Source organism: Simochromis diagramma, unplaced genomic scaffold, assembly GCF_900408965.1.
Source record: "Simochromis diagramma unplaced genomic scaffold, fSimDia1.1 OVJJ01000618.1, whole genome shotgun sequence".
Classification (NCBI taxonomy): domain Eukaryota; kingdom Metazoa; phylum Chordata; class Actinopteri; order Cichliformes; family Cichlidae; genus Simochromis; species Simochromis diagramma.
Genome location: NW_024387423.1, coordinates 7,529,555 through 7,556,362, shown reverse-complemented (window position 1 = coordinate 7,556,362; position 26,808 = coordinate 7,529,555). Strand labels below are relative to the sequence as shown.

Genomic DNA, 26,808 nt, shown 5'->3' with positions numbered 1-26,808 from the left:
ATTTACACTCACACTTACGCTTGAATGTTTTTCTTTGACTAAATCACATCAAACACCCACATCCACTTTATCTTTTTTTAGCCGTTTTTACTTTTTTTTTAGCCGTTTTTACAAACCTAAAATAATGAATTATGATGAGGTACCCAGTTTACCCAACAGAAATAAATACTAATTTGATGACGCACTTGAGCAAGTCAAAGTCTCGATACCTCTCGGTAGCAGTGATGGTGGCAGCTCTATGTGTTTCAGGTCTGCACGCTAGCCACGCCCCCTGCCTGATGCGTTCCTGCTGACTGAAAGCACATGACCAAGCGTGTTTACACCTGCAGTCTTTAGTCAGGCGCTAACGTCAACTGTGACACGGATACGCAAGCCTGTTTTTTAAACCAAGATAAGACTTGACCGTGGGGTGAGAGATTATTGTTTGGCAGACCCTCGGCTGGTAAGTTAGCCATATTAGAAAGGCCGCTGTTTTGCTTCAATAAGAAGGCTAGTAGCTCTTCCGTAGCAGCAGCTGCTGCTAGGTTAGCACACTAATGACTCTTGAGTAGGTTGCGACAGCAGCATCACCACCAAAGCAGGTAAAAGCTAAAGGTTTAACAGTTCACTCATGTATAAGTGGCTTCACTTCAGGCACTCTACTTAGCTTAGCCCACACGGTGTGTTTTCTTGCAATGTCATCGTTCTTTATGGTATAATCAACGTAAAATTACAATAAATGACTGAACGAGCTAGCAACGATTCAGTTGTTGGTTATGTTAACCCTTTAGCACAGCAGGTGTGGCGGACTGATAAAAAGTTAAGTCCTATTGACCGGATAGTGGCAGTTTTTGGTTGAATACAGCCTTAAACTCATTAATAGGTGTTAGCGTGTCTCAGTGTGAACTTGTCACAGAGGTCACAATCAACTGTCTGCTCCCAGGTAGCTTCCCGCAGGTTCCCCGTGTCTACATGAGTTGTTGTAATCAGAGGTTAAACTGAGATTTGGCAGGTGAAGGCACAAAGATTGGCTGCAGCAGGGCCAAATAATTACTGTGAGTTAGAAGTAAGTTACATAAAAATGTGTTCTGTGATGTCCAGTAGATGTTTCTTTGTCTGCAGATTGTGATCAGCTGAACTGCCATGCTACTCCGATATTCCCTGCTCTTTATGGATTTAACCACCTGAATTCAACAAGATATAAGCAGATGTTAAGACAGTAAAAGGTAGACTTCGGTGAATGAGTCTAATCAGCATCAACTTAATCACCTTAAATATAAACTCATGTAACCCATTAGCAGTACCCAAGATATATTCAGTTCAACATACTAATTCTCTGTAAACTTGATAACAATACTGCAAACTAACCAGTGTAGCATGCAGTAAACTGCCTACTGCCATATTTTCATGTAAGCATTTGCAAAATGTTAGGCAAAAACATAATTCACCAACACATCATGCATAATCCAGTATCTGATTTAAAACTCAGAGACTGTTCAGCATGTGAAAATCCCATTCTTTAAAAATAAATAACTCATCTTTCTGGCATCTTTCTCCATATGTCAGTGATGCATGTTAACATTTTTTTTTCCTCTCCCTAAGAAAAAAAAGCACCTGAGCATTTAGCTCACAGATGTATTTTGCAACACACTGCACGGATATAGTTTGTGCATTTGTTGATATTTGTTGAGCTGTTTTAAAGTTACTTTTTACAATACTTCCCCATTAAAAATCATTTCTTACCTCTTCTGTGGCACTAACTAGAGGCAGACTACCGTGAAACCTTATTTAAATCAGCACCATTAATTGCATCACAGGGATGAAAAGGAAAAAGGGATGTGTTTAAGGTGTAAATGACCCATGGGATGTCATTGTTTTCTTATTATTGAGCAAGTGTCTCCATGCCATCACTGGAAGCAAGCACAACTCACTCAATAGTAAGATGCACTAACCTCTCTATCAGATGTAATTAATCATTAACTGAAGGCGGTGGGATGCTATTTCAGATTGTTCCAACCCACTTTAACCCCTGGTTGTCATGTTTTTGCATACATTACTGCACATATTTGATAAAGGAACATCCATACTGGCATGGTAGTATGAACATTTTAAATGAATTAAATGATTTTGGTTGCTCCCAAGTCAAAACAGCAGTTTATTTCCAATGAAAAAATGGCAATATTAAGAACAGGTATTAACTGTAAATACTGTATACTGTCTTCGGTAGCTCTAGCCCATCTGTATCCCAGGAGAAACAACCCCTCTTTGGCCTCTGGCTCCAGGAAGCCAGAGCTCCTTGCTGTCCAACATGGATGAGACGGATGTTGAACGTGAGTCTCTTACCTTCCCTACTGAAGGCTAAGCCACATGTATTTGACATTGGTCAATTCAGGTTTCTGAAATGTTGTCCATCCACTTATGTTTACTCCTTTTCTGCTCCAATATGCTTCTGAGGTTGTGTTTTCTTTTCAGAGGTGACCCTGGCTCTTCTTGATGCAGCCACCGATAAAGACTCAGAAGTCCAGGAACAAGTCAGGAAGTCTATTTTGACTCTGGGAAAACAGCAGCCAGACCGAGTGTTGGCCATGTGTCAGGACTACCTCCTGAAACACCCTAAGGTAACAACCCAGAATAGTGAGAGTCCTTAGAAAGACGAAAGTCAGCCATAATTACGTAACTAAGAAAACAACTGCAAAGTCGTTTAATGTTTAAAAGCAATTTGGACTGTTAAATCTATTTTGAGCCTGTTTTTCTGCATTTTTTTCCCCGCACACAGATGCAGAGACTTTTGATACCGTTGTAGCCATTGACTTCATTCACTTCATTAGTTGGCTTTTTATAATTTAGATGGTGTAAAATGTTCTTAGTGATATACAGTGGGGCAAAAAAGTATTTAGTCAGCCACCGATTGTGCAAGTTCCCCCACCTAAAATGATGACAGAGGTCAGTAATTTGCACCAGAGGTACACTTCAACTGTGAGAGACAGAATGTGAAAAAAAAAAAAAAAATCCATGAATCCACATGGTAGGATTTGTAAAGAATTTATTCGTAAATCAGGGTGGAAAATAAGTATTTGGTAATTAACAAAAATACAACTCAATACTTTGTAACATAACCTTTGTTGGCAATAACAGAGGTCAAACGTTTACTATAGGTCTTTACCAGGTTTGCACACACAGTAGCTGGTATTTTGGCCCATTCCTCCATGCAGATCTTCTCGAGAGCAGTGATGTTTTGGGGCTGTCGCCGAGCAACACGGACTTTCAACTCCCGCCACAGATTTTCTGTGGGGTTGAGGTCTGGAGACTGGCTAGGCCACTCCAGGACTTTCAAATGCTTCTTACGGAGCCACTCCTTTGTTGCCCGGGCGGTGTGTTTTGGATCATTGTCATGTTGGAAGACCCAGCCTCGTTTCATCTTCAAAGTTCTCACTGATAGGAGGTTTTGGCTCAAAATCTCACGATACATGGCCCCATTCATTCTGTCCTTAACACGGATCAGTCGTCCTGTCCCCTTGGCAGAAAAACAGCCCCATAGCATGAGGTTTCCACCCCCATGCTTCACAGTAGGTATGGTGTTCTTGGGATGCAACTCAGTATTCTTCTTCCTCCAAACACGACGAGTTGAGTTTATACCAAAAAGTTCTACTTTGGTTTCATCTGACCACATGACAGTCTCCCAATCCTCTGCTGTATCATCCATGTGCTCTCTGGCAAACTTCAGACGGGCCTGGACATGCACTGGCTTCAGCAGCGGAACACGTCTGGCACTGCGGGATTTGATTCCCTGCCGTTGTAGTGTGTTACTGATGGTGACCTTTGTTACTTTGGTCCCAGCTCTCTGCAGGTCATTCACCAGGTCCCCCCGTGTGGTTCTGGGATCTTTGCTCACCGTTCTCATGATCATTTTGACCCCACGGGATGAGATCTTGCGTGGAGCCCCAGATCGAGGGAGATTATCAGTGGTCTTGTATGTCTTCCATTTTCTGATGATTGCTCCCACAGTTGATTTTTTTCACACCAAGCTGCTTGCCTATTGTAGATTCACTCTTCCCAGTCTGGTGCAGGTCTACAATACTTTTCCTGGTGTCCTTCGAAAGCTCTTTGGTCTTGGCCATGGCGGAGTTTGGAGTCTGACTGTTTGAGGCTGTGGACAGGTGTCTTTTATACAGATGATGAGTTCAAACAGGTGCCATTCATACAGGTAACGAGTGGGGGACAGAAAAGCTTCTTACAGAAGACGTTACAGGTCTGTGAGAGCCAGAGATTTTCCATGTTTGAGGTGACCAAATACTTATTTTCCACCCTGATTTACGAATAAATTCTTTACAAATCCTACCATGTGAATTCATGGATTTTTTTTTTTCACATTCTGTCTCTCACAGTTGAAGTGTACCTCTGGTGGAAATTACTGACCTCTGTCATCATTTTAAGTGGGGGAACTTGCACAATCGGTGGCTGACTAAATACTTTTTTGCCCCACTGTATTCTTTGCTTATCTAAAGGCAGTCCCTGACATTCAGCAGAAAACAGAGTCATGCTGTTATGTTTCAGATTAACTGCTCCTGTAGCATTTTAATTTCCTGTTTCACTCCATTGCGTTCCTGTTCTCCTTTATGTTAATGACCTTGTCAGTGAGGCTGATACTGTTTTCATCTTATTAATCTGTCAGTATCATCATGCTAAAATGTGCTTAGGGAGACATATACTATAACAGAAACTACCACAAAGGCTATTTTGGAGGCTCTGCCTTTCTATGGACAGATTTTGACAACAAGGTAACACAGCTTTGGGAGATGCAGTCATCAGATTTTACACTTGTACTGACATCAAAATGAAGGCTGATTTCTGTGTGGTCGGAGAGCTTATTGGCATAGTGACTGATGTTATTCCATCGCAGACCAGCCTGTGGTCCTCTTTTTTTTTTTCTTTTTTTTTTTTTTTTCCCCCATGCTTTTATATCGCCTCTTCATATCTTCCTCTTCTTCATCTCATCTTTCTTCTGTAGCTGGTGGTGAGCCACAGAGTTGTGATTCTTCGGACTATTGAGCTGATTGTTAGCTGCAGGATAGAGGAGATCAGTCCTTCCAGGATAAAGAGTATTATCTCCCTGGCCTCAGATGAAATGACTCGATCAAAGGTAAATTATTTATGTCTGTGAAGGTTCTCAGTCGCCCAGGTCATCGTAGTCTAAGGAGCTTGGAAAGAAAAGCATCTGGACTTCTTTAAGTGGACCTTTCACCTCTCATCCGAGAAGCTTCTTCTGTTCTTCTTCTTTAGAGCTAAAGAAGCTGAGAGGTGTAACGTCTTCAAGAAACTTAAAGAAGTCCAGATGTTTTTCTTTCTAAGCTCCTTTGACAAAGGTAGAATATTTACTTTTAATCATTGATTTTTTGACAAAGGTAGAATATTTACTTTTAATCATTGATTTTTTGACAAAGGTAGAATATTTACTTTTAATCATTGATTTTTTGACAAAGGTAGAATATTTACTTTTAATCATTGATTTTTGTGTTTTTTAAGAGTGTGGACATTACATGATTGAGTTTTGATTAAGATATCTTAAAAGCCTTGGTCATACAGTTTCGTGTGGCCCCTTTCTTACATCCTCTTCATTGTTGTTCTGCCATCATGGTTGATTCAGGAGGTCATCCCAGACTGGCAGCAGGCAGCCAGTAATATCTTGGTCGCGGTGGGTAATAAGCACATCAATGACATCATGGAGGAGATACTAAGCAAGTTCCAGCCAGGGGTCCTGCCTCACTTCTTTGTAGTTCAAACACTGGCCAACCTCTCTGATTCAAATGGTAAGGACATTTTTACTGGCGTACATGAAAGGAAAAATGTGCAGTCTGTCTTTAAGGAAGCGCACATGCAGGCCAGGTTAGGATTTTGGCTGAGAAGGAAGGAATTGAGCGGTTGCTGAGAAAAGCTGAACCTGTTAAACCTGTCCAGTAAGAGCACTTGCAGGTCAAAGATTTTGCACAACACCAGGATTTTTTTCTTTCTCTCTGTTTTTTAGGAGCACTCTGTGATTACAATTGATTAGGGCTCATTTTTTTCCACTAAGTATGGAGTCATGCTGGCAGCAGTAAGATATTTTTCAAAACTTCTGAGCTGATGTGTACTTTTCTAATGGATTAGTAAAACTTATTTAGAGCCCTGAACTTCAGTGTCTGTGCTCAGAGTATGGCAGCTACCAAAGCAGCATGTCAGGTAGTTAAACAGAGTTTGTCAGTCTTTAAAGGGCCTTTAAAGTGCGGCTGACGTTACTAATCCTACATTTGAATTTGAGCATGTGTTTTATGGCATGAATGAAGAAGTTTTTTTTTTTTTGTTTTTTTTTCCCCCAAACTCCATAAAATGAAATCTGGAATAACTTAAAAGAAAAATAATCCGAGTTGTCTGAACTACTCATGTCTGAGTGTCACTTATTGTGGTAACAGCCAAATAACTGATAGACAAATCCATTTGAATTATTGTATAAAAATTAGTCTCATAGTGCAAAAATAATGCCAATGTATGTCTCACTGCTGTTATAGAGGAAGAGGGAAATGTAAGTGTGCCATAAATGTGTAATCTGTTCTGTTCTCTAGTTTATGGCATGGTGCCGTTTCTGAATGCTATTCTGGGAACCATGTTACCCATGCTGAGCATGGCAAAACAGGACAACATAAAGTGGGTCTTCTCTTCTGGTAAGAACCACCTGACCTGTTTTCCAGTGGTTTCTTCGATTTTGACTGAACAAACCAAAAAAAAAAAGTGCAGCTTCACGATGTTCGCGTGTTTGCTTTGCCTGCTCTTTACAGTCACACGGCTTTTCTGTTTCCTGTTTTGTTGTTTTTTTCTCTCCCTGCAGCTCTGTCTCATTTCAGCGACAGTATCTTGGAGTACCTGGCCAACTTAGACAAGGCTCCAGATCCTTCAGTCAGAAAAGACACGTTCTCCAGTGACATCTATGCTGCTTTTGAAATCCTCTTCAATAACTGGTTACAAAGCAGAGAGCCCAAGGTAGGTTGATCGTGCAAGATGATATGAAATGCAGTGGACTATACAACTGAAAAACCACCTACATTTTGCAAGAAGTCATGGGTTGAGGCATTGTTGAAGGAAGCTGAATCATTAAGGAAGCAGAAGTAAGCCATCCAAAGCTGCAATGACAAATAAAAAAATAAATGATAAAAGCTAAATTAATTTTCTCAGCTTGTAAAAATACACAGAGAGAACACTTGGTGTAATTTACTCTCCTATCCTGGAGAGACACTGTTTTATTGGGAAATTCCAAAAAAAACGTTTTTTGAGTTTTCTGGAAGGTGCAATCTGTTTTAGTCAACAAAAGAGAGTCACAAAACTCAACTAGAAGAGGGTGACAGCTTTACTTTTTGTACTGACTCTATATTAATCCTGTGTTACTGAGCCAAACAATTAAACCATTTGTTGCACAATTGGGAAGATACAACTGTTTATTAGAAGAGTATTTAGTTAAATTATCTCAGAATGAGGCTTTTTCTGGGAACTAATATTTATTCAATCACAGGTTATTGATGTGAAGGTCATTCTTATTACACATAATATGTCCAAGTACTCACCTAATCTCTGTCATCTCTATCACCTCATATTCTGACTTTTCTTTGTATCTGTTTGGCTTCCAGTTGAGGCTGACAGTGGCTGAGGCGGTGGGATCAATGTGTCATCTGATGGCCAGCGATAAACTGGAGGAACAGATTCCCAGACTTGTTCCTGCCATCCTGTCCCTGTACAAGAAAAACAACGAGCACTACATCATTAGCAAGGTGGGCACAGTGTGATGCATCAGTGTAGGGATTGTTTATTATGGGTTTTTGTAGAAAGTATAATTTATGTAAGGAAATGGAGGACCATCACTCTCTGAGCATCTCTAAACTCTGTCCTGGCTTTAAGTAGAAGTGCATCTTAAACTGAGTCTGAGCCTTTGCGTGAGTGTACCTGTTTTGTTTTTCTAAACAGAGTCTGTGCCAAGTCCTAGATGCATCTGTCAACATGAGCAGCAGGGTGCTGGAGGCACAACTGGAAGCTCTGCTCTTTGCACTGCACCAACAGGTACACTTTAAGTGCATTTCTTTGCTTCTTTGCATGGTAATAAATTGGTATCATTGATTGTGTAGTGTATTGATGAGAAACAAATGGTTAGAAGAATTGTGTCTCAGTATTTCTGTTTGGTGCTGAACTACTTATGGTATTGAAAGCACAAATCTGTGAATGAATGGACTGGGTTAATTCTTGCGAATTGCTCACCTGTGCTGCTTTTCTTAGTTGATGAATCAAATGACAGTAACTGTTACCGAGGTCACACATTTTCACATCCTTGTGACTCAGCTGACACTTGGCCTGATGCCTGCGTGTTGCAAAATGGGAAAGTGGTGGCACATGAAGCTTTTCAAAAACAATAAACACATGTGACTTTGTGCTGTAAAAACAGACCATGTGTCATTAGCTCAGACTGTTAATTTTTTTTATTATGGTTTTCAAAAATACACTGGTCCATGCAAAAATGAACTCATGTTAATATTCTCCCATTCTTCAGCAGCAGGAGAACACCATCATCCCTATATATGATACAGCTGCAGGAGAGCGTTTATACACATGTTTTCTTGCCTTTAGCTGCTTGATTTGCACTCTGACTTGTAGATTATGAGCAGAGTCCTTGTTATGTAAAATTATATCAGTCCCATTTTTAATATACAAATGCAGTGATTCGTATTAGGTAGATATACATTTCCTGGCTGTCACTGATCCAAACACACATCTGCACCCATGACACCCGAAGCCACAGAAACCAAATTAGAAAACTGTATTTTATCCATGCTGAATACCACATACGCTGTTATTATCACAGCTGTTTTAATACAAGGGATAAAGGTAATGGTAAAAATATTATTTAGAATAATGCGACATGTAGCACAATTGTGTTATAGTGAGCCATTTTTAATGACATCTAAAATAATCTAATCTACCGTGACCATTATTTTCCTGATGTAACTAAAAGTCACCAGAATAGACACCATGATGCTCTTCCCTTGTTTCTACCAGGTGTCTGCCCCTGTTGACTACAGTAACCCTCCTACTGTCAAGAACCACAATGAGGTCCTGCGCTGCTTCAGTTTGATTGGTACTAATTTTACTTTTATTTTTCTTCTTATGTTGATGTTGAGTGCAAAGTGACAGCTGAATGTTGTCCGGTTGCGTCAAGCTTTTCTATCTGGTTTAGCTCTGGAGAGTCACAAGAGCAGTAATGAGATGTGCATTAGTGTGTTAGACCCAGTTTCCACCACAGGATAATTGCATTAACTGTGGCAGTTTGTGGACTGCTCTTATCCTCTGTCTTGCTTTGCTTGCCTTTTTTTGACCTGATTATTACATCTGTGTCAATTTATGCATTTCACATTTTAATTTTTTTTTCTTTCTTTTTTTTAAACTTCTAATTCTCTCCCTTTAGCCAACTCTTTCCCAGATCGCCTGGTTATGTTTGTTCTTCAGAAGTTGGAGAACAGTAATGAGAGAAGCAGGATGGGCTCCTTGGCTGTCCTCCGTCACCTCATCAACTCCTCCAGTAAGGAAATACAATAACAGCTCCAAGCATGACACACACTATTCCCTGATCACACACTTGCCTGTTTTACGGCACACAGACATTTCAAGACAAGTAAGAAGCAAATTGTTCAGTTTACCTAAATCACGTGATAGTATTTATGTATCTATGTGTGCATATAAGTGTTGATTCATTTGGTTATTTAAGACTTTGCCTTTATTAGTACCTGTGCATTACAGCTTCTACTATGGAGAGCAAGAAGCTGCTGATTCTGGCCAGCATCAGACAGCCGATGGCTGACCACAGCAACAAGGTAACTAACACACACACACACACACACACACACACACACACACACACACACACACACACACACACACACACACACACCTTTTTATTTTATTTTTTTTGACTATCATGCTGTTAGATGGATGAACATATTCTTGTTCTTGTGTTTTACTCTTTTCCTTAAGCTTTTAGTTGTTTAGACAATGATGTCATTGTTTCCCAGGTGAAGAAGCGTGTGGTCCAAGTGATCAGTGCCATGGCTCATCACGGCTACTTGGAGTTAGAGGGAGGAGAGTTACTGGTTCGATTCATAGTTCAACATTGTGCTTTACCTGACACGTATCAGGTACAACTCCTTTTGTGTTCATTTCCCCTTTTTTTTTCTGATTTGTATGGAAGTTCTCTGTTAGTTGCATTTTCAGTACTGTATGTGTGTGTGTGTTAGTATGGTGGCTTTTTGTTGTATATATGTACACCATGTACAAAATGGTAACAGTAAAAACAAATATCATTTTCTGTTTTCCATGTGATTAAAATCTAAGGTGCAAACATGAATGATGACATGCAAACAAGCCCATTAATGCCCAGACATTCATAATCATTCACAATTCATAATTCACAAATGAGCTTTAATACTTTATCTTAAAGTCTATAAGATTAATGAACTATATGGAGCTGAAAATGACAGATTCTGCAGATGTGAAACATCAGTCCGCTCACAGATAACCTGAGGACTTTAGCACCCCAGATTAAGGAAGAACTGTACAGAAGGACCAGCGAAGATGTTTTTAAGTAAAATATGTATTACTACCTGTGCCCTTTTCTGTGTGTCTTCAGCGGAGTCAGAGGCCCACAGATCCAGAGGAGGTAACTAACGAGTCACTCAGGTCAATGTGTGACAACACCCTTCATCTCCTCACTACCACTGTTGGACGACTAGCCGATGTATGTACCCTTTGTACCAGTCTGATCTGACAAATATTGTGTATATAAATTAACATGTGTTGTTCAGGAAACGGTGTTAGCAGCGGGTGTTTCTTATGTCTTTATTTTATGCTGTGCATGTGTGAAACTTCCCTGACTAGTAGTGTAGGTCAGTTAAATTTGATTTGTACTACTAGTCAGTTAAAAGTGTTACGTTTAAGAACTTTGCTGTGATATTTAACATGTGTGTTTTCTTGTTTGAAGGTACTGTGGCCAAAGTTGCTGTTTTATCTGACCCCTTCACAGTACAGCAATGCCACTACTCCTCTTTGTAAAAGTCTCATAGTGCTGGGCAACAAGAAGAAAAATAACCAAGAGCCCAGCTTCAAAATCGACTTTACACGGGAAGGTACATGGCTATAGACACTTCTTTATGTAAAGTGTGGAAAGCAGTGTGCTGCTATGTTGAAATGTTGTGTGTGGAAGTGGAAAAAATAATATTATAAATAAGTTTATAAGCATTGAAATTTGTTCTTATGTCTCTTGTTCTTGTTCTGAATGATCAGTTTAACCTAAACATGTCTCACCTCTGTCCTTTAGTCAATCTACCATCTCCACAAACACTGATGATCAGACTGCTGGTAAGCAAATATAGAAGCATCGGCTAAACCTAATTCCCTTTTTGCATCTTCAGTATTCAAATAAAGGCTTGCCAAGCATCCCATCTAATAATTGGCTGGAGCAACATTTTTGTAATAAAATAAAAAAATAAAAAAAAATTAAACAAAAAAAGAAAAAAGGACTGCATGGATTTATTATGCTAATTTAATCCCCAGTAACGTGTGTGTGCGCGCGTGTGTGTGTGTGTGTGTGTGTGTGTGTGAGATCTGCATATAATGATGGGGTGTTGTATGCATACTGAGTGAAAGTTAAGTCTGTGTGTTTTTTGTGTGCGTGCATGCGTTTGTTTCACTCTCTATGGCTTTTAATCCCAAATTCTTTGTAGTTGCGTTTTTTTTTTCTCTAGCTCCTCCTACCATGGAGCAATAACCAAGTTATACAGATTTACTGCAATTGTTTGTCTTTTATGTGATCTGTGATATAAATGATACGTATCTGTTTTTGTAGGTGAATGCAGCTTTTCCATTCAATAACAGAGATCATGGCGCTCCGTCCCTCTCTCTCCTCCAAATCCTCACTATTAGCATTCACCCCAATGCTGAGGCAGTCTGGGACAAAGAAATAGCTCCACTGCTTACAGTACTAGAGGGTATGAAAATATGTGCACATACAGTAATCATTTTATGCATTTATTTGTATTATACTATATATGTGCTTTGCTGTAGTTACACAAACTGGCACTTTTGCCCTTCAGGGGTTCTCATGCTTGGTTTTTGTTTTTTTTTTCTTGTAAAGATGATCGTCACCTTGAGTGTCATCCTCATGCACAGTGTTTTTCACTATGCTGCTGCCAGAGCTTTCTGACTGTGGTTTTTGGTTTTAACAGAGTCCGCTGCAGAGAGTCTGGATAAGAAGGAGTGGGACAAGAGGTTACTGGAGGTGTGTGGGTTTATTTTTAATATTCCCTCTTCAAATGCATTAGTGATTTTCAGCTGACTAAAACAAAAATATCGTCCCACTTATTTGGGAAGAGAGTGAATGATGGTTGTCATCATTATTAGATTATTTATATAGTTAGACTGTTATGATCCCTGCTTCGTCAAAAAACATTTAAGTCAATTAATTTGATCAAAGTCATCCTAACGGTGCTAAAACTGTCCACAGCTCTTGTCTAAAACCCTGACAGCACTTGATGATGATAAGTGGGTATGTCAGTTGGCAGCTGAATCAACCAGATACCTCCCTACATATAACAACGCCTTAGAGGAGAAGGTAGGTACCTTTTTTAACAGTAAAGGTTTATTAAATCAGTTCAGAGCTGCTAAGACTTCAAAGCAAACTTAATTTAGAAGTGAAAAATATGGAGCAGGTAGAGGGTGGTAATAAATCTAAGAAAAACGTCAGAATTTCTGACAGTAAAATTGTCAATTTCCAAGAGAAGAAAACTGCAATATTCTAAGATTTCCATCACAAATATGAGACCACAGTTCACACAGCACACATTAGCACTAAAATGATGCCCATGGTGCTCCTTGTGCATATTTTGGCAAGACTGTGCAATGAGAGCTGATGCCAAACGTTCATCATCTCAACCAAATCACCAAGTTGTTTTCTTCTAAATGGGCCCATTTTGTTTATTTTTATTTTTTTTTTAAGTCAGGACATTCATGCTAATATTATGAATCATATTTAAAGTATTTCTTCATTCTTAAATCCAATTGCAAGGTATAATTTGATTTGGTCATCTGCTGCAGACATAACGAATGCTTAGCAGAACACATAAAATTTATATTTCTTTATATATATTTTTTTAATTGCATACAGAAAGTTGAAAAATTACACCTGACCAAAAGTGAAGCTTGAAAATAAACAAAACTTAACTAGTAAATTTTGTATAGTATAATTGATATCACAGATGTTCCTCTTATAGGAGAGAAAGATATGAAAATGCTGCTTAGATATTTATATAATGAGCCTTTTTTCCTTTTTTTTTTTTTTTTTTAGAGCTTCCTTTATCGATGTATAGGAGTGACTCTCCAACACTGTTTCAATAAAGACCTGGTCAAAAAACAGCTGCATGAAGTTCTCCTCGCAGCTCGGCATAGTGATGCAGTCGAAAGAGAGGTACCTGAAACTGTCACCTGACAATATTCTTTCGTACAAAACTCATGTCACTTTCGATGTTGTTGCACAGGTTTATAGTCTGACTCTAAATTCCCGTCATCTGCTCTCTCAGGGAGTGGCGATGGGCGTCGGTCTGTGTGCAAATAGCCACTTGGAGGGAACTCTGGCCAAGCTGGATGAGTTTGGAAAATCGGATGCCTTCAAGAAGTCACAGAGCATCTTTAACCTGCTCAAAGTACGATGGGAAATGTGCAAATAACAAGTTTCCTTATGTTTATTTTATGTAGAGCAGTGTTCATTTAGACGGCAAATTTTGATTTGTTCACAATCTTTTGACCAAAATCTCATTCTAAAAAAAATCTAAATTCTTGTAGTTTTAGCTAAATATCATAAGATATGAGACCAAATCTGACGTTGGCTACATTATAAAGTGTGAAAGAGTGTCAAGTTTTGTTGGTGACAGTTTCTCAACACTGTTTATTTTCCTTGACATGAAATATCAAATGTGTCCATATGTCTACTCTTCTCTTCCTCTCATATGTTAATTTAAGATCAGAGATTACTTCTGATTGGATCACTTCCATATTCCCACCCGTCTATGCACCTGTCTCTTAGATAGTTCTTATAGGATCTTGTCTCTGCAGAATATTTTCAATATTTTTTTTTTTCGTTGACAAAAAGTGGCAACACATCCCGTCATCGTTTTTGTCCTCGAGCATTATTTTTTTATTTGCTTGTCAGCTTGTTTTTATTAGGAAAAAGTGTGACAAATTATTGGTTAACAAAATGAATACTGATTGTACAGTTTTTATAAAAGAAAAAAAAGAAAAAGAAAAACAGCTGGTTATTCCTTTCTTGTCTAACCTCAGGAGCGTAATGATGTCGAGGTGGAGAAGGTGAAAAGCACATTAATCCTGTGCTACGGTCAGGTGGCTGCGAACGCCCCTCCAGAAAAGATTCTGAACCGCATTGATCAGGACATCCTCCGCTGCATCAGTAAACATTTCAACACCAAGGTATGGAAACACTGAGAAACAGTCCTGTGATTTAGTAGTTTGCCATTGTTTGAGATGGTGTTGCTGGGTGTCACAGACTCCTGCATCACTTAGTTTAGCGGTCCCCAACCCCCGGGCCAGGGACCGGTCTGTGAGTCGTCTGGTCCGGGCCGCGAGAGTTGAGGCTCAGGTGTATATATTTGAAAGAAATATTTACGCATTACCATAGTGACCAGAGAGCATTAAGGGGCAGAGAGGAGGATGTTACTCTCAATGCTGTTGGCGCATTTCAGGTAGGACGCTGCTAATAAAGTTACACAATTACACAGTGAATTTGCCTTTATTATTATATTTACAAAATACCACAGTTTTTGTCTTGGTCGTATCATTTTATTTTGTTGTATTTATCCGCAACACCTTAAAGGCCAGTCTGTGAAAATATTGTCTGACATTAAACTGGTCTGTGGTGCTAAAAAGGTTGGGGACCGCTGACTTAGGTGATCAGACAGTTCATGAGAAGAAAGAAAAAACAGCAAACTGAGCTAAGATCCAGGTCTGATGCTACAGGCAGTGAACAAGGAAACTCTTAATTTTAACAGCTTATTGATGAACATTTTATTTGACTGAATCCTGCAGGAATCAGGGCTGTGTTTGTATGTGAGCTCATTCCTTATCACCTTTTCTTTATGCAGGTTCTGGGGATTAAAGTAGAGACAAAGGTATCGTCACAGGAATCCAGGAGCTTTGTCTTTAATCCTTGCTAGTTAACATTTCCTCTTTCTTCAGTTTGATCTCACCCTCCTTTCTTAATATATTTCTGCATAAAATCTGCATACTTTTGGTGATATTGTCACTAAAATCATACATGAAAGTCTTCAATTTGAGAGCACTGTGCAGTAAAACAGCCTTTTCATTATGCTTCAACCCAGCTTCACTGCATACATGTGAAGTTTCACGGTGCAAGAGCACCAGACTTTACTGTCCTCTGAAGGCATTCATGCATGATCGATCACTAACATGTTTCCAGTGTGGTGGTGGAGTTTATGTTGATTTTTTTTAAAATGCAATTTAAAACTTTTTTTACAATCACGTAATAGCAATGAGACGAAAATATATCCCAGCTAAATTTGGTTGTTGAACCATCGGAAACCATATTGAGCATCACTTCTTATTGCAATAAGGGACCGTGGTGTACTTCTGGGAAATGTAGCTTCAAAGTGATGCATCACTGAAAATATCTCACACACTCACTTCAGGAAAGCTTGAAAGATGTTTTTATCTTTTGTTGTCGGCTCTCATCTACAAAGAGCAGATGATAAGAAACTAGCAGACCACCTTTCTTACATTAGTCCTTACTAAATAATATTCAGGTTTACGACAATATTGTATTATGTGTGTGCTGTTAAGCTGTTAACATTTTGTCTTGTGATTATAATCATTTGGGGCAAAGAAACAGCTGTGTTTACGGCATTGTTCTAGTCAGGGTGACATTCGTAAATAACACCTTCAGGTCCGTCTCTCTCTGTTCTTCACTATAAGCTCTACTCTTTCTTTCTTTTTGCCTTATTTGCTTAAAGGTTGATTGCTGTTACATTACTCACTGGTGACTCGCACGCTGTGTGAACGCCTTTTATGTCTTACTGATCAGAGCTGGCAGATGTTGTGTTGTTCTACTGATCACCTCACATTTCTTTCCATCCATAGGCATGGAGGATCAATCTGCAATATACATGTTGGATTGATTTAATTAATTAGCTGATTGATTTATTATTATATGTATTTTATTGTTTATTTTTACTAAGCTTTGTGTAGAGTTGTGTCTGCTAAAACAGGTTTGCAGTGCATCTTGTTCATTCTTGATAACGGAGACTGCCTCTTGACCTGAATCATTTTCTCTCTTTGTTTTTTTTGTTGTTTTTTTTATGTCTTTGTGCGTCATTTGTCTTTATTTTGTGCACCGTCATCTCTGCATTTTCCCAATACAGGACCTGACTATGAAGCTCAGTTTGATCCAGAGTGTTGGCCTCATAGCCAGAGCCATCAGTGAGTGTGTGAAGAAACAGGGCTACGTCTTCTCTCGCAAGCAGGAGCTCATTACTGTTATGCTGGTCAGTGGAAATTAAGGGCCAGCTTCTTGTTACACAGTAATTGCAGACAGTAAGAACAGCAGACATGTTCTTGTCTTTTATTTTTTTCACTGGTCAGGACTTCATTAAGGCAGAGCAAGCTGATGCACTGAGGACTCCAGTACGCCAGCTTGTGATGAGCACGTGTGCCAACCTTATGTATCCTTCACTTCAGTGAAGAAACTGAACTTTGCAAAGTAATATGACACAAATTAAGTCCCTTAATAATAGAGACTAACAGCTACTGAATATGTGTACAGAGCTCTTACTAATAAATGAGTGTTTGTAGTAGTTAATCTTACTGTTTGCACTGAATGAACTGTAAAACTTTGATTTGGGGTGACTTCCTTTTGCAGACTTAAATGATAACCACAGAACTCAAAGTCAACAGAAGACAAATACGAGGCAGCACTTTGCTGACGTGAAATGAATCATCAGTGACTGAAGCTCTGTCATCTCCCAGTGTTTTATCTTTGACCTTAATGCCTCAGTCCACTGGACCCTCCGATGAGCGAGAATGAGAACTTTGACTTGCTAAAGGTGTGTATCAACAGTGTGTTCTGTCTGCCAGCTGAGACGAACACTCCAGAGAAAACTAAAGAAGAGGAGCCGCTCGACCCCAAGCAGAGAAAGGTGAAGTGAGGTAGACTGAGATCTGCTGTAGTTTGTTTGTACCACCTCTGATCTTTATAGCAAACTTGGTCTGTCATTGTAGCCAAGTATTTTAAATGCTGTCATGCTGTCAGTCCAATATATTCTGGTGGATCTCTACAGGCGCTGTACAAAGACACGCTGGCTGCTCTGCAGGAGCTGCTGAAGAGCGTATTGGCTAAAGATCCAACACCCGACGGTTTGCAGAATGTCTTTAAGGTGAAGCCTGCCGCTTCAGCAAATGCTCTTGTTTTCACTTGGCTATTCAATATGTTATTTATTTAATTTTTAAAAAAATGAGGTCATTTTGTCATAAGATTAAGGGGCTGATGAAAATCTTTACTACTAGTTTTGGTCGAGCAGTAGAAGAATGGGGAATAAAATCAATACAGAATAGTATCACAGTGTTTTACATGGTGATAATAGATCGATACAGGGAAACAAAATATCAATATTCTATTAAATAAATAATACTTCTATTAGAAAAATAATTTAAATACTCTCTTACCATCATCCTGACATAATGTTGACTCAGTTTAATGCAAGTGAGAAACTGTCCAACACTGGACACACTTAGCTCGACTAAAGCTAGCTCCTACTTCAAAGCAAGCTGATGGCTCAGTCACAGCAGCCTCCTCACGCTCCAGCATTGACAGCAGGTTTTAGTGAAGGGGGTCTAAAGCAGGATCTGCTTAATAATCTCATTTAAAGCACAAAAAATAAAGGCAATAACTTTATCTTATAGAGTAAAACAAATACTGAAATAGTTTAACTTTGAAGACAAATCACCTTTTTAAACTGAAAAATAAATTCCAAAATATGCTTTTGAATATATTCAGCATATGTTAAAAGTACAATAATATTATATTGTGAGTGAAGTATAGTGACAATATTGTATCATTAGGTATCTGGTGATTCTAGCACTAGTAAAAATCCAGCTATGAGAAGTATTTATTTCTGGTTTTAAGCGCATGATACAAATTGCTCTTTCTCTGCTTTTAATTTTAGTTTCTGTCAGTCCTGCTCACGACTCCAGTTCCACAAATAACTTTATAAAAATCTTTAAGTATTGTAGACTGCCATACAGTAATGATTGACTTTAACATGCCAGTATCATATCGTAGTGTACGTGTAAAGCTCTTGTAAAGGACAAAGTAAAGCACTATACAAATACAGGCCATTCACCATAGTGTATGTAACCTGCGCTTCTTGATGTGACTTCCTTGTGCAGCACATTGAATCATGGTTGAGTTCTGGACAGGACCACGAGAGGGAGCGAGCTATCACAGCCACAGCTCACATACTGGCTTACTACCTGGATAACCTGACTGTCAAGGTACACACAAAAACATAGGGCAGATATATTGGTGACAAAATGTTTTTATAATTCAATGGATAATCGTGTAATTACCATTTAACAACTCAAAACTTTGTGCAGAACATGGTGTCTTTCCACAACCTTGGAGCTCTGCTGGGCCGCCTGTCTCCACGCTGTTCGGACCCTGTCCCTGCCGTGCGCGCTGCTGCCGTCGAGTGCATACACACACTCCTTTATATACAACTTCGATATGAAGGTACAGTCATGTAACGCTTTGACATTTTATACATTGTTTTAAGGAAGTACCATGTCATAAAGTGGGGAAAGGTAAGGAGGCAATGATGAGACCCTGTCTGTTATTTTGTAATTAGTTTATAAAAGGAGCAGGGGTTGGATAATCTGGAGTTGAACTGTGAATAATTATTGTCATTGTAAAACTTATTTAAATATTTCTATCCCTGTTCCTAGGATTCTCTTTGGATTATAAGGATGAATCTGTGGACTCTCTGCTGTTGTTAAAGGATCGGCTGGAGAACCCTGACCACTCAGTTCTGTACAAGACCTGCTCAGACCTTACCAAGGTACGCGCAGGAGAGCTGCAAACTGCTTTATTGCTCGTGCTCAATACTTGTTTTCTTGCCAGTGTGGATTTTTATCTTTTAGTTTGACACTCAACAATATGTTTGTGCAGTTATCTGTTGTAACGCGTATAGTCTGTCACACTCTGTCCACCATAATGTAGATGGTGTGTGTGTGTGTGTGTGTCTGCATCTTTCCCTGTATGAAATCAGGTGATGAGTAAGCGTCTGCCTCAGCAGCAGCTGACGACATTGGTGTTCATGCTGTTTGAAGGGCTCGTCGACAGCCAGACAAACTGCTGCCGAGCTTCAACTGTCATTCTGAATACTCTGCTCAAGAACAGAGGAGGCGGACTACAAGATATGGTAACGCACGGACTGCCTTTAGTTGCATTTTCTTATGCCTGTACAGTCATTGCATATGATATAAAGTTGCAAAAGAGAAATCTCTGGAATCTCTGACATTTCCTTATAAATAAATGTATACAACATTTGCCTACTCACAAATTTGGGGGATAGCTTTCACAGAACCTTAAGAAGAGGCATTTGAGAGATCCACCAAGCAGGGAAAAGCAACAACAAAGCAACAAGCACTTCTAAAGATCTGGATGTTATTCAGCCCGCGAAAACAACTAATTGTCTACAAGTGAATAAAATTTAAGACTACTGCTACTCTCCTGGGAGTAGGCGTCCTTCAAACATCAAAGGGAATAACACTCAGTCTTGGGAGTTGAAGAAGACCAAAGGGCCGCAAAAAACAGCAAAACAGCACTGCAAATCTTTAAACCTTGTTAAAGTCTTTGTTCATGTATTCATAAAAAACACTGATGGGGAAAACTCCTAATGAAGGGGAAAGTTTTTTTTGTTTTGTTTTGTTTTTTTAAAAAAGACCACTCAGATGTTTCAAACTACATTAAAAAAAAAAAGAAAAAGAAAAAGGGAAACACACCCAAAAAAAGATTGGCTGCTTTGCAACCCAAGAACCAAGAAATCTTTGAATCAATGAGTGAGCAATAAATTCAGAACAGAATTAAACAGCAAAGTGGTTTACAAAAAAAAAGACAAAGAAAGGAGGAAATTCCACTTTTTTGAGCCTCTTAGCTCTGACCTGATTCACATGATCTGGTGTGACCTGTAGAGGCCTGTTAGGTCAAGATATCCCAGAAATGTTGATGAAATATTTCTGAGAATTAAGCAGGACATGGAAAGTACAACTGTTACTGGTTTAGTTAGATTGTGTTTGTCTAAAATGATCTTGATGGCCGTACAGATGACACCAAATCAAAAGTCCTGCTAAATGTAACCAGCTTCACAGACATGGTTTTGCAACTGTAACAGTGAAGTGCTTTACCTGCTGCTGTCCTGCTGGATCACCAAACACAGCGTTTGTTTGTTTCTGTGTTGTTTGGTGTGTATGTAGGTCCCAGAGATGCTGGAGGTGCTGCATGTGCGTCTGCAGAGCGTCACAGAGGACCAGGTAAAGACAAACATGAATGCACAATTCATATATCACACACTTAAATTATTCAGATATTCAGCGTTATCAGCATTTACAATTTAAAGGATTTCTTATTATCCCCATGTTAAAATAACAAAGAGCAAATTAGAAGAATACCTTTGAGCCCTATTTTGCAATGATGAGCCGTTTACTTCACAACTCTCTTACTTTGTGTTCTTGCAGGTACTTAATGAACTCACTCGCTTTGCTAAGAAAAACTGTTTTATTGTGTTATGTTCAGGTGAGAGTGGCAGTGGGACAAACAGTACTTATCCTGGCTTCTCAGCATCTACAGACTGTTATCAATACACTAGTCAACCAACCACTTCCTTATGACAAGTAAGTATAAAGAACCTTTAAATCATCTTCCTCAGCATGACCACATGCCAGCTGTTTTTTGTCTTAATATAAGAAAGAATTGCTCATATTTTAGCTGTACCAGATGTTTTCTGGGACATGTGTGAACATGAAGCGTATTTGTTCGTGCAGCTGGATCAGTGAGATGTGGATGGCTTTGGGAGCAGACCCCATTGTAGCTAATCAGATCATGGAGATGGTGATGGAGAAACTTAGCATCATGGCACCCTACGTAGACAAGAAGGAGTCATTGATGAGAGGAGGAACAACAAAGGTGGCTACTAATCAGCCACTGGCTGTAAGTTACAAAGTGACTCACTACATTTAAATTGAGATGCAATTGTTGTGCACAGGACACACGCATATCATGAAAGTCTGTTGTACAGACTTGTACATAGGTACAAAGAAATTGGCTTGTGTTTAGTTTCTGGTGCTGTTTTTAAACTTGGTAAATTTACTATAGATAATTGATGGGTGTGAATGTTGTGTGACTTTTGTCATTCAGATGACATGCGGTCTGAAGGAGCTGTTATTAAACGGTCAGAGTCAGGAGCCAGCGGTCAGTCTGTTCCCTCGGCTATTCTCCTGCCTCACTGTGCGACTGGGAGCGAGCGTCGGAGTCTCAGCACCAAAGGACAGCAACTCAAAACACCCTGCCTCCATCCACGTCGCAGGGTACTCATCTTTTTTTTATGTATAAAATAAATAAATAAAATCTCTGTCAAGTTAGAATGTCAGGTGTTTCTGTGGGTGAACTTTTGGATCCAATCCTTTCTTCTCTTCCAGGGTAGCAGCTGAAGCGCTGAGAATTTTGTTAGCACGAGCCCAGTTAGATGAGGTGATGAAAAAACTGGATGAGGATAACGCCTGGGATGCAGTGAAGGAAGCCAGTACACATGTTAAAGGAGTGACACTGCTAGCAAGGTACAGATATCTTCATGTTGCACACCAGTAAAGCTGTAAATCTCTTTTAAAACAGTACACTGGAAACACTATGCCCTTGTTTTGCATTTTATCCAAACCCTGTCTTATTAGGAGTTAAAATGTTAATTTAAATGTGCTCTAAATGTGCTATGGTGTCTTTGTAAACAAGCATTTGTTTGCCTTGTCCTTAGGGCGATGGCTAAGCATGCTGGTCCCAGATTGCCTGCAATCGTGGAGTGTCTGTGTCCATTACTGAACAATATCTATGAATGCCAGCGAATCACTGTCACTGCTTTCTTTTCTGAGGTGATAAACCCAGTGATTACATGCCTCCAATTCTTATCGTTATATCTAAATTGCAAATGACTAAATGAGTATCTTTAGCAGCTTCATTGGCCAGCAGCAGGAGAACAACAATAAAATGTTTTTTATTTATTTTATGTCTTTTGTCACGGTCTTATCTTGTGACTCCAGCTGTTGAACCATCATGTGGTGACAGAGCTGATGTTAGTAGATGTGTTAATGAACAACATGATGGAGAGGATATCAGATCCATGCTGCACGGTCCGCATGTTGTCTGTGCGAGGGCTGGGGAACATAGCCGTGGGCTCACCTGAAAAGGTTCGCACACTCACAGCACTCACACTCAGCCACCCTAACTGTTACGACACTCACTCACATGTAACTTTCATATCAGGTGAATAAATATGCCAAGGAGCTGCTGGCAGCCATGAGTTCAGGAATGGAGGAGAAAGATGATCCAGGTAAGTCAGCAGCAGATTAAAAGTGAAAAAAGGTAACGCTAATAAACATTTGTATCTAATTCACTGCAGTGTTTCTTAAAGCGTACATGGTACAGTCATTAATCAGATCTCTCTCTTTTTTCTATATAAAACTGAAACAGGTAAACTGATCACACTTGAGGCCATGTCAGGCTTGTCTAAAGTTCTTGTCCACCTTGACAAGAAAAACGTTCACCTACTCGCGGTCTACATCTTCATGAAGATTAAACCTTTCTTGGAAAGTGTAAGTTTGGTCTTTATATATGTCCTGTATCATGTTATTAATCAAATATTAATCTAAATAAAGTAGCATTTTGTTGTATTTTATATCAATATTTCTTACTTAAAAGTTCATTCACATCTGAGGTCAGTTAGATTCCTCAAGCTTTGTTCAGTCCTGTGAGAAGATGACTTTTTAAATATTCAGACGCAAGGAGGCTTTATGAGACACACCTGTACGTTTGTGGCTTTTCAGCAGGTGTGCCTACTAACAGGGCCCTTTTTGTAGGCACACCTGTGTACCTGTCTACACCTCTGTGCCTAATAAATGAAATTTCCCATTCCAACCTACATGAGACGATGAAACGGGCAATGCACTTTCTCTAGTTGTCTAAATAAAATGCTAAGTGCAGCTTCTGACTCTCAACCAGGAGAACGATGACATCCGCTGTACTTCCATCCATCTCATGGGTAACCTGTCCACGTTTGGCTCAGGAGAGCAAGTGTTCAAAGACCAGATCCACAATGTTCTGGTCAGCCTGCTGTTACACCTGGTTGATCCAAACCCGGAGGTGGTTAAGGTAAAGTTGGAAAGCACACACAAACTGTGACAGCAGCTTTCTCTCTTATTGCAGATACACTTTAGTACTAGAGGGTGAGCTGTTACATGCTGTCGTGTAAAAGTGGATTTGTTTGTTTGTTTAGGCGTGTAAGTATGCGATGCGAGTGTGTGCTCCTGTAGTGGGATCAGAACAGATCACAGCCATGTTTCAGAACCACCTACATGAAGATAAGAGCTTGCACTATGGAGAATTCATCAACGACCTCACAAAATACCTGGTGAGCTGAGAGACCGTCTGAGTTAAGCTTATTTAAATGTGGGGAGATAAATTCAAACCGTTAGTTTTAGATTTTGTCAGCTTTCTGTCCTGATGTTTGCTTTTCTAACCGCAAAGTTACAATAAATCATAATATAGATGCTTGTTTGTGATGCTTATTGTGTGTTTTGTGGGTTGTAGATTCAGGACTTTCCTGGCATGCTGAACTTCTACCACATTTCAGTCATCCAATTCTTCAAGAGTAACTGGCCTGAGGTCAGAGCAGGAGCTGCCATGTTTATAGGTATCACTGCACTTTAAAAGATCACTCCATATTATAAACTGAAGTTCTATCAATAAGCACGAAGTGTCAAATGAAAACCAGCCTCTGTGTCAGTTAGGTTACAGTATGATAGTTTACAGATGACATGTGATGATGATGATGATGATGATGTATCCATCATCAGGGTTCATGCTGGGAAATCTTCAAGAGGAGCATCACTCCCACCTCAACATGGGCACCATCACTAAAGGTAAAGTGAAAAAATCCCTTCATTTCCTCTCTGATCTCATTCTGTTTGTTTGCTGGTTTTAATATTTGTCTGCGTTCATTTACAGGTTTGGTGATGCTGCTTCAAGATCCAGATCCTGTTGTGAGAGTGAAGGCTGCTGAAGCCATGGGACACTTCCACTGACACACACACACACATACAAATACTAGTAATTCCTTTACACATCAGTGGTCGATCAATATAGACAGTAATTTAATTGTTTTTTTTTTTTTAAATATTCAGCACTCTGTGTTCCAGTGTGCAGTCATTCTCAAATTATCCAAATAAACTAACTGTAGACTTTCATTAAGACCAGAACAGGGACCAAAGAGGAAGAAGTGAGGAGTACGAAACCAAACGGTCACATGATCATGCCAATGAAAACTAAAAACACTCAGTCACACACACATGCAGATGCATTTAGCTCTTATAGTCTTAATTTAGCCCCTCTCACCTTTTACTCTGGTACTTGAAGGAAGAGTTGATTCTTAACGGTATTTTAGTGACCCAGGACTGTGCTGCTCTTTACAGATAGACCTCATCTGTAGCATCCTGTCAGTGTGACAGCGACAACGAGATACACTGTGTTCTCTCGATCAATATATTATACGTGAAGTTTCTAATGCGAACATGAAAATACATTTAAACTTGAGTAAAACTTTTTTAGAATAAATATAGTTTCTTTGAATACAGATATATATATATGAGCAAGTGAAAGTTGCACATTTGAAGTACATGACTAGTTCACGTGAGCGTGGTTGGTAGCTTGTGTGTGTGTGTGTAGTCATGGCAGCATTTTGTGACCATGTCAGTGAATGTGGAGTTTAGTTCCAGAAAATCTCCGTTACAGGTAGTTGCAGTTTAGTGAGCTTGGTTTTGGTGTACTAAAGACCCCACCCTCCCCCTCACCTTTTGAATCTTTAGCCACTGCTGAGCTGTTTCCCTGCCCTCAGTGAAGACCCTGTGAAACGTGCTTAGATCGATTAGATTTGTGGTTCCACGTGGATGTCTTATAAAGTGAAGCATAAAATAAAAATAAATGCACAAGAGCTAGAGCAGAGCAGATCAGATTTTAAGGGTTGACAGTGTGTCTGGAGGATGTGAGTAATTAATCCATATCATTTGGCCACTAAATCAGCCGCCAGTAACCAGCCAGTAGCTGTTAGTGTTTCTATAACCAGCAGGACTCAAGCTCAGTAATGGGAACTGGGTAAGAGTTTGCCTATTGACTAATGCCAGGCTCACCATCACTGTTTAATGATGCTGTTTATAAATCACTACCAGCTGTAACAGTCATGTCTTCAGCCGAGGCTTTTAAAACTGCTTTGATTGTCTTGTTTTATCAGCATATGGTTAATTTTGTTTTTTAATTTCACGTGAACTTCACATTAATCTCACGCGTACACGTTAATCGCCTGAAAAAAAAACTTTGCCAAACCTCCTGTGTTAACCCTCATAAACACACCAGCCAAAATCATATCAATCCATAACGCTGAGAGGTGTCACATTATTTAGAAAACGAACTCAATTCCAATTAATAATTGTCAAAAAGACAATTGTAGCCAATAAAAGGTTGCTAACCTAGTGTTGCTTTGTCAAACAGTCCAGTTAAACGTGATGAAGCCAATGCCAAATATCTACAGCCTCATTATATTGTAGCAATGCCGTTAATGATTTTCCTTTATTCTAACTTCGAAAGCACTTGATCCTTGTTTAGTTTTACAGTTGTTGCCTCTATTTGTGTGCTTTTAGGTACTGATGTGGGTGTGCGTGTAAATATGTGTGTGAGCAGTGTCTTATACGAGAATGACTTGAACACAGGACCTTAGTATTTATGTCTCCAATCAATGTGCTCAAAGACAATAAGTCGAAAATAATATGTTGTGCATCCACATTCAAATCGATTTTGGGGCAGAAATTTCCAGAAACTCTGGTTAAGGTGATAGCGATGCATCGTTTGTTGTAAAGTTTACCTCTGATATTTCCGTTGCACTTTTAAGCCCTGCTGTGCGGTTCCTGTTTGGGGAACTGGCCAGCAAACCTCTGCTAATTTTCTTCCAAAGTTCAGCATCACAAGTCTTCTTTATTTTTACCTGTTTAGTTTTGCACTTGAACAATTGAGACACATTTGTCTCTTAATACTCACATTCACACTATAAATGTATTAATCGCATACATAAGCTGCTCCTGGATCTGTTTTTGCTAGCCCTACAAACAGGGACTCATGGCCTCCTGCTCTTTCTAACACTATGGCTCGGTTTAGGGTAGTTGGTATTGTTCTGTTGTTGTAAACTTTGTACCACTGATATTGATTGTTTCATGTCTTCCTGGTTTTTAACATGTTCTGAATGTCAGATGGTGATTATTTCAAATGTGTCTGCGTGTTGGAGTGTGAATGTGTGCATGTCTGTTTTCAATAGAGTGTGTGAGGACGATGGTAATCAGTGCATCTAAAACGAATAAATAAACAGACCCATTATAACATAA

The 26,808-nt window shown here is 39.4% G+C and overlaps 1 protein-coding gene across 4 annotated transcripts; it reads left to right on the top strand.

The window, feature by feature from the left end:
- Positions 1 to 282: 282 nt before the first annotated feature.
- On the top strand, positions 283 to 26,808 carry mroh1 (maestro heat-like repeat family member 1). 4 transcript variants are annotated; one of them, XM_040012888.1, is made up of 46 exons: positions 283 to 442; positions 1,102 to 1,205; positions 2,207 to 2,309; positions 2,452 to 2,597; positions 4,988 to 5,119; positions 5,624 to 5,786; positions 6,576 to 6,674; positions 6,839 to 6,990; positions 7,632 to 7,772; positions 7,966 to 8,058; positions 9,049 to 9,127; positions 9,455 to 9,568; positions 9,787 to 9,860; positions 10,059 to 10,181; positions 10,673 to 10,780; positions 11,024 to 11,168; positions 11,360 to 11,400; positions 11,888 to 12,029; positions 12,267 to 12,319; positions 12,545 to 12,652; positions 13,385 to 13,504; positions 13,617 to 13,739; positions 14,374 to 14,520; positions 15,192 to 15,218; positions 16,485 to 16,607; positions 16,705 to 16,784; positions 17,117 to 17,258; positions 17,400 to 17,495; positions 18,508 to 18,612; positions 18,715 to 18,850; positions 19,063 to 19,175; positions 19,386 to 19,538; positions 20,593 to 20,649; positions 20,912 to 21,009; positions 21,160 to 21,325; positions 21,533 to 21,702; positions 21,814 to 21,951; positions 22,143 to 22,257; positions 22,426 to 22,572; positions 22,649 to 22,715; positions 22,856 to 22,977; positions 23,384 to 23,533; positions 23,658 to 23,792; positions 23,972 to 24,074; positions 24,238 to 24,303; positions 24,389 to 26,808. In XM_040012888.1, the coding sequence occupies exons 3-46, from the start codon at positions 2,288 to 2,290 to the stop codon at positions 24,463 to 24,465; spliced, it is 4,911 nt and encodes a 1,636-aa protein (XP_039868822.1). In that variant the 5' UTR covers positions 283 to 442; positions 1,102 to 1,205; positions 2,207 to 2,287; the 3' UTR covers positions 24,466 to 26,808. The 4 variants fall into 4 exon arrangements, with proteins under 4 accessions (XP_039868822.1, XP_039868821.1, XP_039868824.1 ...); XM_040012887.1 differs by lacking the exon at positions 1,102 to 1,205; XM_040012889.1 differs by lacking the exons at positions 283 to 442; positions 1,102 to 1,205 and adding an exon at positions 495 to 581.

Coding starts and splice junctions, on each gene's coding strand:
- mroh1 (XM_040012887.1), top strand. CDS start 2,288: ATGGATGAGACGGATGTTGAAC. Junction 9,128..9,454: donor GCGCTGCTTCAGTTTGATTG/GTACTAATTTTA, acceptor CTCTCCCTTTAG/CCAACTCTTTCCCAGATCGC. Junction 11,401..11,887: donor CACTGATGATCAGACTGCTG/GTAAGCAAATAT, acceptor CTGTTTTTGTAG/GTGAATGCAGCTTTTCCATT.